Genomic DNA, 14,051 nt, shown 5'->3' with positions numbered 1-14,051 from the left:
GCATTGCCAGTAAATAAGAATTGATGTCTGATTTAAAAACCCACAACTGCTTGCAGCTCTGTAAACACTAATTTTGTGTGTGTGAATTGCCTTGAAGGTAAGTGAGTCATATCCTCGGTGAAATAGGGAATGATGTATTATGAAGTCTCATGACTGACTTGTGGAAGACTTGGCTCAAGAAGCTCAAAGCACTTAGAGCTCACTATGACTGCTGCTATATTTAACACCATCGGTGAAGAAATGAGAACCTTTCTCTTTTTTTTTCTTTTAGCAATTTGTTTTGTATATAAATAGTCCCATATCACAGAGTATTAGTTCCTATAGTGTTACTATTTAAAGCTTCCTCACAGGCTTTATTGTAAATTACCCAAGTAATTATGTTCTGTTAGAGTTCCTCTGAGAATGGTAGGGAGATTTTTGTGTCGTCCATGCATGTGCCTGATATTTCTGCTTGTTGTATTCAGTTCTGTATGTGAACTGGGATCTTGACACGAAAGCAGTAACTAGCATTTTAAATTATGCAAAAACATAAATGCTAAAGAAAGAGCTATAATGAGCCCCATCCAACATGTTCCCTTGCCGCCTCCCAACATGCAGACTCCACACTTCTTCCACTCCGCTGACACCAGCTAGAGAGAGCCAGGGGGTTTTAATTAACACTTTCTACAAGGTAAAATAAAAAATGGATGGCAAAGCTACTGCCTGCCAAAGGGGAAACTACAAACTATTGCAATCCATGGTAAATATTTTTGGTTTTATTGAGATTTAAACAAAGCAACATGTTTGGGGTTTTTAAGATCTAGAAAGTAGGTCTGATTTGTCAGATTTATGTTCACTTTCCATTTTTTTTTTTACTTTATTCTTCCCAAACAGGCAGGGCTATATGATCCTCTTTGTGTCATTTGCTGACTGATGATCTTTGAAGATGGTCTAAAAATAGTGCTCACCTCTAATATCACCCTAATGACCCTGCCTTTTTCCTCTGTGTGTGTCTGAGATGGCTCATTGATTTTCAGAACTGTCTAGCTGCACAAAAAGATGCATGAATTAATAAAATAGAAATTAATCCTGTAATATCTGAATAATATTAACATATAATTAACATATCTTACTCAGCATTTTAACAGATTCATATAAAGAAGTCAGTAATAACAACAGAACCAAATATTTGCTTAAGGCTGATTATTCTGTACATTTCGGAATAATTTTACATGTAAACATGGCTGCAATTTCAAATTAACAAGGCTGTTGTTTATTCTGTTAAAATAAAACAGTTTAATATAATTCTGCAAATCAACAAATACTAATCATGCTACTAATCACTAATCATGTTGCATTTTTCTGCAGATATGGCAGAGTGAACTATGTCCTTGCTAGAAGACTGGAGCTTCTCAGAGAGGTGGGAAGATTACAGGAGAGCTTGGACGTCCCAGGAGACGTGTCATACACCTGTGAGACTGCAGGGCACTTCTACCTCTATCAGGTAAAAATAACCCTAGGAATGAGTGCTTCTGACATCTCAAAGATAAACATTAACTCGTTTGGCACTAATTTTCCAAGTAGCTGAATAGTTTTGTTTTCCAAACAATATTTGTTTTTGACTACAAGTTTAGCAAATCTCTTTCAGATGTCCAAATTGATTTTATTTATTTTTTTTTGTTCGTTTTCAGTTTCTTTCTTTTGTTCTTCTGCAACCAACTAAATATCTTTGAAATTTGTGTTGGATTATGTTATTGAGCTACAGAGCAACAAAGACTCCAGAGAGATTTTGATGAATTTATTTGAATGCGGCTTTGTCCTTTTTCTCAGAAATCTTATAACAGTTAACTTACATAATAGAAGTTTTGTTTCTCTCAACTCTATAGAATTCTAAATATTATAGAATTATTGGGGTGTAGTCCCCACGCCATCCTATGCATACTCGGACTCCAAAATAACTGGAATTTTAAACTATAATTTATTCTTACTAATATTTTGTACAAGATAAGTTCTGGAATAGACGTGCTTTATTTTGAACTGAGTGCAGTCTTTTGGGGTAACATGTAAACTTTATTTCATTTTATTCTAAAACCAAGACAATTCAGTTTGCCTTACTTGTCCTATCATGTCACAGTAATGTTGAGCCCTCGCTATAGGAGAAAGTATTTTTTTATTTTGATCATTTAATGTTTACCTATATTACATATGCCGCTGCATACCAGACTAATGCCATACTCTGACATTTATAAATAAGCTAGAACTTGGATGTTCTCTGCAGAGAGAGTGTGAAATCACAGAGATCATGAGGAAACATCTCAGTCCTGCTGAGATACTCAGAGCTGTGGCATTATGTCGTTGGATGACTGGAAAAGCAAACGTGAAATAACTATTTGCAGAGCACTGAGAGTACAGAACTGTTATGATTGCTTTCACACTCGTGTTAGGGTCTCAAGATTCTGTGTTCAAACAGTCATGAAGGTCAGGAGAGGGTCAATCTTAGTCAAGTCTGAGTATGCCTTTCTATTAAATTTTGTATTTGATCCCTCAGCTCTTATTTTATTTTTTTCAATTTTTTCTGGTGTTATTTTCACCAAGTCACAATGATTTCCATTTGTATTTAGGTATTTATACACTTGTCACAGTCCAGGTGTTTCTCTCTTGCTTTATTAATTGGTGCAAGATAGAAAATGGATTTACGGTGCTTACACTTTCTCTGCTTTCAAAGTAAAAATAAAATAAGAGTGGCATTTCAGTAAATTGTAAAACTTTCTCAATCAGCTAAGCACTTGTTTATAGCCCATAACAATATGGTGTGTATTTAGATGCTTCCATTGTGATCACAATTATTTATACAGACAGATGCATCCAGTTAAATCACCAAGGTGCCTCTCTGAAGCAACTCTCTACATTTTTGTAAATTTACCGGGCTATTTATAGAACAACCTGCTGTTAGGTTGAAGCTGCTTTATTAGTTTCTCAGCAGGAAAGCTTTGTTAAAAGGAGACTATTTGTTCACTTTTGTGCTGTTTTATGCAACGCCGCAATGACTATAAAAAGCAAAATCGTAGGCACTAATTTGCACAAACAAAGCCCTGCAAGTGTCTGCACATTTGTGTATTGGTGAGCATCAAAAAGTTATCAAACCTGGAGGTCTTTCAAAAATGTTTCCAATTTCTCTCCTCTCTACAGGTGATATCACGCTGGGAGCAGTACATGAGCAAAGTCAAACCTAAACAGGGCAAGAAGGTGGAGGTGGAGGCTGTTGCTGCACACTTTCCTTTCCACAAGTACTTTTCCAACGCCCCGCAGCCTGTATTCAAGGGCCGATCGTACGAGGAGGACATGGACATTGCGGAGGGCTGCTATCGCCACATCAAGAAAATATTTACCCAGCTGGAGGTGAGACGTTTTAAAAGAGTTTGCTGGTTTCATCACTGCTGAGCAAAACTCTGTGAGATATAGAGGTTATTTGAGAACAGTAATTCTATTTCTGGAGCACCCATCACAGCTTGTATTTACAGTGACTTGCAAAAGTATTCTTACCGTTTTATATTTTGTTGTAATACAACCACAAACTTCAGTGCAAGTCTGTAGGATTTTGAGAGGTCAACACAAAGCGTCGCGTATTTGTAAAGTGATATAACAATTTTACATAGTTTTGAAATGTCTTTTACAAGTAAAAACTGTAAAAGAGAAACTTGCATATGTGTTATGGTACAAATTTGTGTTATTTAGATCAAAGCATATTCATATGTCGGAATGACCCAGTCAAAGTCCAGATCTGATCAAAGGTGGTAGAGCCATGTAAAGACTTTTAGCAGTGACTGCTATGAAGTGTGTATTCACGGAGGCTGCCTGAATACAAATGCATGCCGCACTTATCAGATTTTATTTAGGAAAGGTCCACAGAACTATCTATGATTTTTCTTAAAGCTTCATGATTGTACACTACTTTGTGTTGGTCTTTCATATCAAATTAAACTAAAATATATTGAAATCAGTTTTTGTAATGAAATGTGTAAAAGTTCAGGGTGTACATATACTTTTACTTGCTCCTGCATATATGTGAGCAACATCTTTCTCTCTTGTTCTTTTTGTTCAAACACAAACGCTTTGCCAGCTGTATTTGGTTCTTTTCCCAAGCTGTTAGCCGGGGGTCCAAATGCTGTTCATTTTCCCGTGCATAACTTGCTTCTTTTCTTATCTATATATGCTGTCGATTACTGGTGACTAGTAAGACGAAGTCTCTGCAGGGCTTTTGTGCTGTAGTTCTGCTCATTCCTTCACTTATTCATGATTACGTAAGCAGATTGCTCAGCAATATTTTTGTACATTTATAACTATGTTTGGGAATCTGAAAAAAATAACCATCAAAACAATATAATTAGGGCTCCATTAGTTGCTTTGCACTTGCTTTCATACTAATTCACACATACCAGAATAAGTGTTTTCGTTCTCTCTCAGCTTATCATCTACTTCTGTAGAAATAACTGAAAACATTTCTGATTTATTGGAACACCTAGATGGTTTCCAAAAAGCAATAAAGAAAGTTATTTGCCGGAGGTAATATCCCGACATGTGTCGTGTGGTGACCTTGATTTATCTGGCTGGCCTCTGTATCACTGCATCGCAGCACTTCTCCCTCCTCCCTCGGCCTCACCCATGCTGCAGTGAAATCTGCTCGCCCATTAAGAGAGGGTGCTGTACGTGGCGCAAGGTAGCAAAAGTAACATCCTGCTGCGGTTGCTGAACTGTCTTCACTTCTGAATGGAAAAGCAGTTTTAAATGCTACTCTGTAATGTATTGTGATTTATTGTTCCTTAGGAGTTTATGTGTAGATGTGACCTCCTTTATAGTTCTTCCAGCTTTTTAATTTAATTCTTTTTGCCCACTCATCAATTTCTGCAAATACTTATTATCTTGACTTTACTCCTCAGTCTGGAGGCATGATGGTTAAAAGTAGACCTCATCAATATTGCATGTTTTGATTGGTTTAATATTAATGCTAAAATAGTAACACATCAAATATTTATACCACGGCGCTGTCCAAATGTCGCTTGCCCTCCCTTCCCCTGTCTACACAGCTCCTTGGGCTGCATGAAAACACAGCAAATTCTTCCAGCATTCCTTTAACCCCACAGCGTTCTTGTAATATCAAAATATTGATATGTTAAAATAAACTGCTGTGGATTTCAGGGCAAACAACTTTTCTTTTGCATTCACATTACAATAGAATCCGCCTGTAAAAGGGCTCTGTAGGGCGCTTATATTGAGCGATTTATCACACTGTGGAGCTTGTTGGATTTTTTTTTTTTATCAATGCACCACAATATGACCTCACTTCTAAAAAGAATGCATTAGATAAAAATGTATGCAGCAGCACCCCTATAATCACTTTTTGCTGCAGTTCTCTTAACAGTGAGCTTTGCATTTTTTTTTTTTTATAACTTCGAAATTAAACTCAGTCCTCTTCCAGCCTCGTTTGTCGTTTCTTTTTTTAGGCTTTGAATTTCTTGCCATTTTTTATCATTTTTATTTTTTATTAAGCCAATCAGATGTGATTTATGGGGCTCTTTTCACATGCTTATATGTTACACAAAGTGCTTTTAAGGGATTGGGCAACAATCACAAAAGGCAATGTTATACATTTAACAGAGATTAACTTTTATTACACCCACTTTTTAAAATGCCACATTGAACAGTTCGTAAAGTCTGTATCACTACTTTCGTTCTCATCTGACAGGAGTTCAGGGCCTTTGAGCTGCTGAGGAGTGGACTGGACCGCTCCAAGTATCTCCTGGTGAAAGAAGCTAAAATCATCGCCATGACCTGCACACATGCTGCACTCAAACGTCATGACCTGGTGGAGCTAGGATTTAAGGTAACGTATCTAATTTGATGGCAATCAGGAGGAATGTACATATTTACCTACAATTTGGGTTGTAAAAACCAGATTTTTGTGGTATTTATTAGTACGACAACATCTTGATGGAGGAGTCTGCACAGATTCTTGAGATTGAGACATTCATCCCTCTGCTGTTGCAGGTAACTTTCTATTATCTGGGAAAAAAACTGAATAGAGATTGACAAAATGAGATGACTGAAATTCTGTTAAATGGTATATGTTCACACTGATTATACTTTTTCAAGTCGGATATTGATACATGGAATGTTAACACTTACTTTCCTGTGTACGTTACCAATTCTTCTTAATGTACATGTGTAAAAAGTGCATTTTTAAACTTGTGCAAATGCCTCCAACTTGTTATCACCTGTTGTCTGTAGAACCCGGAGGATGGCTACAGCAGGCTGAAGCGTTGGATCATGATCGGAGACCACCATCAGCTGCCCCCAGTAATCAAGAACATGGCATTCCAGAAGTACTCCAACATGGAGCAGTCTTTGTTCACCAGATTTGTACGGTTGGGGGTTCCTACCGTAGATTTGGATGCACAGGGCCGTGCGCGTGCAAGGTAGGTCATAGTTAAAGAAAGAGCAGGAGGTTTTTTGGCTTGATCTAATTTGGAATTTGAATTCTATACATCTGTTTTCTCTCCTCAGCCTTTGTAACCTTTACAATTGGCGCTATAAACACCTTGGAAACCTGCCTCACGTTCAGCAGCTTCCTGAGTTCCAGGTACCCAACCCTGGCTTGACCTTTGACTTCCAACTGATTAATGTGGAGGACTTTAATGGGGTGGGAGAATCTGAACCCAACCCTTACTTTTACCAGGTCAGTATGCAACACCCTTAAAACATAATCAACTGTTCTAAAACCATTTTAATGTGCACTTTGCAAGCTGGATCAAAACAAACCTCTTAATTATTGGTATTTAAAATGATGTAAAGAAAATGTTTAAGTATTTTTATCCCAACAGTACGAGTCCACATTGATTTGTTCCTTCAGCTAGTAAAGTTTTAGTACAAGCACAACATCTCTATCCCTAACATCTGTGGAGCATTGGAAACATAATGTCAAATCAGCTAAAATGTCTTGTGCTCCTCCAGAACAAAATTTACTGTCTTTTACAAAGGCAAACACACCTGCAGACTTAAAACTGATGTAGCATGAAATCAGCTCCATCACTCCCCTTTAAGTGTGTCCTCTAAATTGGTGGTTGGACAAGAGTTCATTAATTTTTATGTTCTAGTGGTTCTTCTATCAGTTTACTTGCTATATTGATCACTGTGCCAAGTGTGCTGCCCACAGCTGTCCAGAACAGAGCAGTGGGTCTGTCCTTTACACCGGAGCCAGATTGCATTTCATCATGGCATTGCTAAGACTCAGCTACAGAGCGTGGGCAGTGGGCTGGGTTCATAAGCTCTTCTTTCTTTTGCACCAACCACTTCAACATTTCAAATGTCATTCCTAAATATTATTCCCAAATATATTATTGCAATATGAAAAGATTTACAAATGTGCAGATGGCAACAGCAACGTTTTAAACGACGAGATGCAGAACTACTTACATACAGATTTAAAATGGTTTTGATAAAAACGAAGACATATGGAACAGCTGCAGGGTCTTATTTCAGGGGGAAAACTGTTCTTAAAATAAAATAGAAAGAGTTTCTTTAATATTTTACTTGTCTGTCCAATTAGTTTAATGATATTGCTCCATGAGGAGTACAACTTCCTTTTGTCCTTAAATGCAGAGCATGTGCACGTCTCAAGGCAGCAGGTCACATGCAACTCAACTCCATTTGCTGTTGCCATTTCCAGGTTCCTCGAGGGAATTACTAGGATCGCTCTGAAGCACACACATGTACACACATTAACTTTGCTAGGAAACGGTGGGGAATATGGCTGACACAAGAGAAGCTGTTGTTTCCAGTCCCTGTTGAATACCTCCCACAGCTGAGCAAACACCGCTACGACCACTGTTGTCCGCTAACTCTGAACAGATCATCTATAAAGAAAGTGTTAGCACGTTACGTCTTCACCTCATTTGCTACAGCACTTTCCATATTAGTTTTCAGTTGATTGATTCTTCATCAAGATTCTTATTTGTTTGAAAGGTTCTCTCCAATCCACATTTCTCTCATAATTCAGTTTCACAACCCATATCTGGCCCGGTTGGTGTATTTAAAACACAATAGGCTAAAAGAAAATAACTTGTTTAAAGCATCCATGGCTCTTCCACCACTTGGACATTCTTTCATAATCTCCTGTCTTTATGTTCTCTTTGGGGGCTGGTTTCAACTGCGTGAAGTTACGTTCGGACTGCTTGTTTTGGTTTCTAAGTGCTCCACACTTTGAGCCCAACCGTTTTAATACTTGGTTGTGTTAAAATGTTTTTCATTTAACTTTCTCAATTTGCAGCCATAAAGTCTGCAAAATATGTCCAGCTTTTCCTAACGAGGTCTGATATAACATTAAGTTGTGTCTATATATCTTTTAAAATATAATAATTGTATATAATAACAATAATTTCTGGCAGATTATTTTGTTCTGAGTTGTAATCCTGACTGTGTGTTTCAGGTATCATAGCTCTTTTGTGATATTGCAAGAACCAGAACAGCTGTAGCTGAGTTTTTGTAGATTGCTGGAGGGAAATTAAGATAGTTCTTTTTCAAGGCAAGGTGAATATTTCAGATTTTCTGAGAGATTTGGCTTGAATCAAATATCCCACCTGCTTCACTTGTTCTCAATTCTAAAGGATGCCAAATTGATAGTGTATATAACTGCAAAATTCAAAATGTGCAAGATCCAACATGTTTTTTTTTTTTTTTTTCATAAATACATGTATGTGCTTCATTTGGTGGCAGGTAATGGGAGAAAATGAACAAAGGCTCCCATTGTTTTTGATGTGTTGATTCCACTGAAACTATATCAGAAGCTGTTAATGAACCTGCATAAATTACTATCAAAGATGTGAGGCTGCGGTCCACGTTTAATTGAAACTGAATGAATAATGCATACAGTTGGCTTGTTTTCTTTTTCTGGTCACATTTGAAAGGCAAAGAACAATCTTGGAGCCAGAACACAGAGAAGAGAAATGTGTCATTTGGAAAGTTAGTAAATGACCAACAACAATTCATTTTATGGACACTCTGTTCTTCCAAGAACAATTTTAATTTGAATATGTTTACTTAACACATATCATTGTTTAACTGTTGTTAAAATGTCTTTATTTTTAGTTTCACCTGCTTTAAACCTCTGATTTTCCAGTTCCAATTAGTTGTGTTCTTTATCTGACCAGCAGATGAGAAATCATGCCAGTATGTTGAAAAAGAAAAAAAGAAATTCTATATCTATATCTGCAAAACTCTCTACAGACAGTAAATGATATGTGACTAATTGAGTTTATTCTCTGGAGTAAGATAAATTATCTTAAATTTGAATTTGCTGAAGTGTTAACAGACTCCAAAGTGATTTAGAAGACACGGAAAAATTCATTTACCTTTTCACTCTTTGTCTGAGTGATGCTTTACTCAGCATTCAATCAAATGAATATGAATAATCAGATTCTAATCTTCTCCCTGTTTCCTATTTTTCTTTTCTGTGAAGAACCTGGCTGAGGCAGAGTACTCTGTTGCTCTCTTTATGTACATGAGGCTGTTGGGCTACCCATCAGAGCGAATCAGCATCCTCACAACCTACAATGGACAAAAGCACCTGATCAGAGATGTTATTAACCAACGATGTGCTAGAAACCCTTACTTTGGGCAGCCTCACAAGGTAGGTCCCAATGGTAACTCACCATATGAATAAAATACTATATCCTGACAAATGTGAAGTAAAGAACAAAGAAAGAAAAAAAGAATATATGAGATCAGTGGGAATGGCTGCTACCTGTGTTTTGCACACACTAAGAAATTGTCTGTGTCATAAATTATTATTATTTTTAAAAACGTTTTACATAATGTTGAACACATCAATATATTTTAATTCATTATGGTTCTCATGCACAATAAATTAAAAGCTTTTTTTTAAAGCAGAATAGTGTTTTCTGTAGGAGAACGCTTGACTGTGTAAATAAAAGAAACATCAGTGACATTTGGACCACTTTGGATTTAGACAAAAATAATGACTACAGTAGGTGAACTTGTCAAACCTAAACCGATTTGTCTTTTTACAGTGATTACAGATAATTCAAAACACAGTTTGGCACATGATACATCGACTATTTGTGGAAGTACAAAAATGGGGGAAATAAATATTGTCTTGTCTTGCATGCTGGGTGTATTGTTACATCCCTACAGCTGAGCCTGGTTTCAACAATACAGTTGAATCAAGTTATATTTACATGCACTGCACAGTAATTTTTTTAAGCAGCGCAAACAAAGCTGGTGTAACGTCTTTTCAGCTTTGACCACAAATTTTCAGAGCTGTGTGATTTCTACTCCAACACATATAATTTGTTGTCCTTAAGCCATTTTTATTTTTTTGACAGTGTGTTTTTTTTTTGAAAGACTAGTTTGTGTTAATTTCCTAACTTTCTGGTTGATGTCTTCAGGTGTTACTTTCCTTAGGATGCCATTTACTTTGTGAAGGTCTCTATTCCCTCTAGAACAGCCATATAACATAATGCTTCTATTCTTACTCTATACTTTGGGATGGTATTCTGAGACTTGCAAGTCTCTAAATGTACAATTGTCACAACAGCTTTTATCTTTAGGAAGTGCATTTTTGGATGTTTTTCACTTCTAATTGCCAGACATTTAACAACCACTACTCTTTGTGTTGTAGTGTTTCAACTCTGCAACACAACCCACTCCTTGTGTAATAACACTTGAAGGTGATATATGTTTTATGCCTTATGTTGAAGGAATCCTCAATCCCAGAAGACATTTTTATACCTCATGTAAGCAAAAATCTACTTAACATACAAGATATGGTCACTGGCACTTACTACACAACCTCATATATGAGATGAGGTCCATCCCCAATTATCCTAAAGCTCTTGGTGTTTGATTTCAGCCATAGAAAAGGAAATATGCACATTGCTCTGTGTGCACATTTAAGAATGTTTGTCAGCTGTACATTTTCACTGCCTTTCAGTCTTGATGTGTTGCACTGTGAGTCATCAAGAGACAAAATTTTGTCAATAAAAGGTTTTTTTGTTCAGTTGTATCAGATCATGAGACTCTGGGAACAGCTGCAGGTCATGAGACCAAATGAAGCAGATTCCTTCTTTTAACCACCTGACTGATTGTGGGTGCAGGAATGTGAATTGTGCCCATTTTTTTACCTCTAAAAAAATATGCTTATGATGTATTCGTCTAGCCTGTGTTAATCTGTTACTCTGCTGTTGTCTCCTTATTTTTTTATTTTCTTTTTTTAACATGATTATTCAGCACCTTGCTGGCAGATTTTTTTCCCCCACTATTCTAATTATTCTGTTTTTTATTATTAAGCTCAATTCTAAGATTAGGTTTTCCTCTTTGAGTTCTGTTACTTTACTGGCCGTGAATATTTTCATACACACATTGATTGCTAACATTTGGAGAAAGGACTGAAAATTACATTGGGGAATAGAGATATATTGACAGTAACATCGGCATTGATGGATGCTGGTCACCTTTTAAACATATCAATATCGGCCCCATAGGTAAAACTGGGCTGGTATTAACAACCCAGTTTATTTCCATCTTGTTGCTGTTGGTATATGTGTTTTGTGAGGGGCGGGAGGGTGTTGAGTTGACCGTGTGATATTTGTTTAATGTGACCTTGTTGGTAATGCAGTGCAGGATTGTGGGCTGTTTAACTGAAGCAGAGATGCAATGTCAGTTTTCAAGGTGTTGAAAGGTTATGAAAATATAATGAATTGACTGACAAGCTTTATGCATTTCCAGATCCAGGTTGAATTTTCACAATAGAATGGCACTACAAGTAGCAGGAATAACTTTTTGCATCTTTTTTTAACATCAGTTTTTTTTTTTAAATATCAACATCCCATATAAGGAAGCATATTCATCATCCTTTGGCTTTTATGGGGTTTTTTTTAAGCCTAAAAGTGGAGGTAAAGTGGTAGTCCTTTAAACACAACAACAAATTTACAGTGTTAGATATTTTTATCCATCCATCTAGCCTTACATGTGTACACCTGCTGGTCCTTTCAGGGCCACCTGGGGCCTATTACCTACATTCAGTGGACAAAAGACAGAATACACACTGAACAGGTTGTCAGTCCTGCCTGAGAAGACCCGCATATGCACAGGGAGAACATCCAAACTCCATTCAAAAAGGTCTCAGTTGGGATTCAATCCCAGGACCTTCTTGCTGCAAGAACACAGTGCTACCAACTGTCCCACTATGAGGCAAAAATGTCTCTTTGGTCATTGAAGTTGCAAACCCTTTGGCTAGGTCATTTTAACTTTCAGTCTGAATAAACATGTTAGTAAAATTAGAAGATTACCTAAATATGAACCTGCACAAGGGTATGATTAGATTTGGGCTTAACTGAATCTCTAACTAAGCTTCAGGCAGCCTCTTAGCTATTTCTTAAAATGTGAAAATGGGTCAGCGGAAGTGGATCCCATTGAGTCACTTATGGTATCAGTTTGAGTGCCAAATTAATGGTGCGTTGGACACCTGCAGGGCAAAAGTGTTTACTTCCATTTCTTATTGTTATCTAAAGCTTCTGCTGTGCAACCTTACCTCTATCCTTTCTCTTGAACTATATTCCTTGTTTTGACAATGAGCCCAAAATTGTGCTTAGCCATGTAAGATGTCTTGCAAAGTTAAGACAAAGCATCAGTCAAAGTGCTCGCATCCTTAGTCAGTATGCATACCCAGTGATACAGTGACAAGAGTGACAGGCTGCTAGATGTGCTGAAATGAAGGATGGCCAGTCCGGACACTTGATGAAAAGGAAAGAGGGACTCTTATGGGAAAAATGCTGACCGGCTGAAAGGTCAGGCGCTGAGCACCAGGTCCACAGTGTGTCTGACAATGTGTCACAATTGCTAAAACCAAGCAAATGTCAGCAGCCTGCTTACTTTACTTTGATGGCTTTAATTAGACTCAGTAAGACGGGAAATCCTGGTTAGCACCAGTTGGAGTCTCAAAAGGAGAAGCATTAGCCTACATTTACATTTGAATGTCAATAAGCCAGTTTCTCATACTTTCAACAATGTTATTATTTTTACTTTTACTTTTACTTTTAATTGCTTAGTATTAAATTGGATTTTCAGTATTAAAGTTTTATATAGATATGCAACTAAGAATTTTTTTTCTGACAAGAACTGGATGATTGTCTTCTTTTCTTTTCTTTTTTTCATCCAAACACAGTGCTTTCTGGTCACATTGACTTCATAACTCTTCAGCATAGGTAATGGTGTTGAGTGGAGAAAAAAAAAAAACCCTCAAGGTTAGCTATTTTCAAAAATGTCAAGGTGTTTCATTTGTTTCATGTGGAGGGAAGCACAGAGTTATAGGAAGCTATTTGCATGAAAATATATTTTTTTCAGGACGAGTCTAGTAATGCCTGTAGTTAATTAAGTTTAAGATGAAGCAAGACTTAAAGAAGAAAACAGGAAGGCTGAGTGGAATACCAGAAAAAAAAAAAAAATCTGATTTTTCCTGTATTTGAACATATTCCACATCTGAAAATGTTGGTAACCTTTTTTTAAGTCATTAGTTAATCTAAGGGTTTACATTTATTGTAAACTGACTGTCAGACTCACCTTTTAATAATGCTAAATGCAGTAGTTGCTAATATTGTATCCTAAAGCCAGTGAGTTAAAACTTAAACATTTTGTTAATAAAATTTTCTTACAGTTTAACACTGTTTCTGCTCCTTATATAAACATAAAATATTGTTTGAGCACTGTTCTTTTATGTAAGAAGAATAGTTTAATTCTCTTAAATTTCATAACATGAAATTGGAAATGGCTAATATCTGTATTGTCGGGTCAAAGCTTGAATGGTGAATTGTGAGTCCTTTGTTTATTTCCTTGCATGTTACTTGGGCAGAAGACAAACAAAGGAGTGTTCTTACTTAAGGTCTCTGTTCTCATTTTCTGCAAATTACCATAAACCATAAACTGTATTACCGGAGAGAGAGACTAAATGTAATAACATAAAGAAAGGTGCATATCTTTCATTCATAAAATATGAATCAGGA

General features: G+C 36.7%; 1 protein-coding gene across 3 annotated transcripts in view; it reads left to right on the top strand.

The window, feature by feature from the left end:
- aqr (aquarius intron-binding spliceosomal factor) overlaps positions 1-14,051 on the top strand; it is a 44,999-nt gene that overhangs the window by 21,518 nt on the left and 9,430 nt on the right. For all 3 annotated transcript variants that reach the window (XM_044143293.1, XM_044143294.1, XM_044143292.1), the window contains exons 26-32: positions 1,348-1,483; positions 3,169-3,378; positions 5,723-5,860; positions 5,953-6,024; positions 6,265-6,452; positions 6,541-6,712; positions 9,491-9,661. In XM_044143293.1, the coding sequence (XP_043999228.1) occupies positions 1,348-1,483; positions 3,169-3,378; positions 5,723-5,860; positions 5,953-6,024; positions 6,265-6,452; positions 6,541-6,712; positions 9,491-9,661 (1,087 nt within the window). The remainder of the gene's footprint in view (positions 1-1,347; positions 1,484-3,168; positions 3,379-5,722; positions 5,861-5,952; positions 6,025-6,264; positions 6,453-6,540; positions 6,713-9,490; positions 9,662-14,051) is intronic.

This window comes from Gambusia affinis, linkage group LG16 (genome assembly GCF_019740435.1).
Source record: "Gambusia affinis linkage group LG16, SWU_Gaff_1.0, whole genome shotgun sequence".
NCBI lineage: Eukaryota > Metazoa > Chordata > Actinopteri > Cyprinodontiformes > Poeciliidae > Gambusia > Gambusia affinis.
This window is presented reverse-complemented; position numbering and strand designations above follow the sequence as displayed.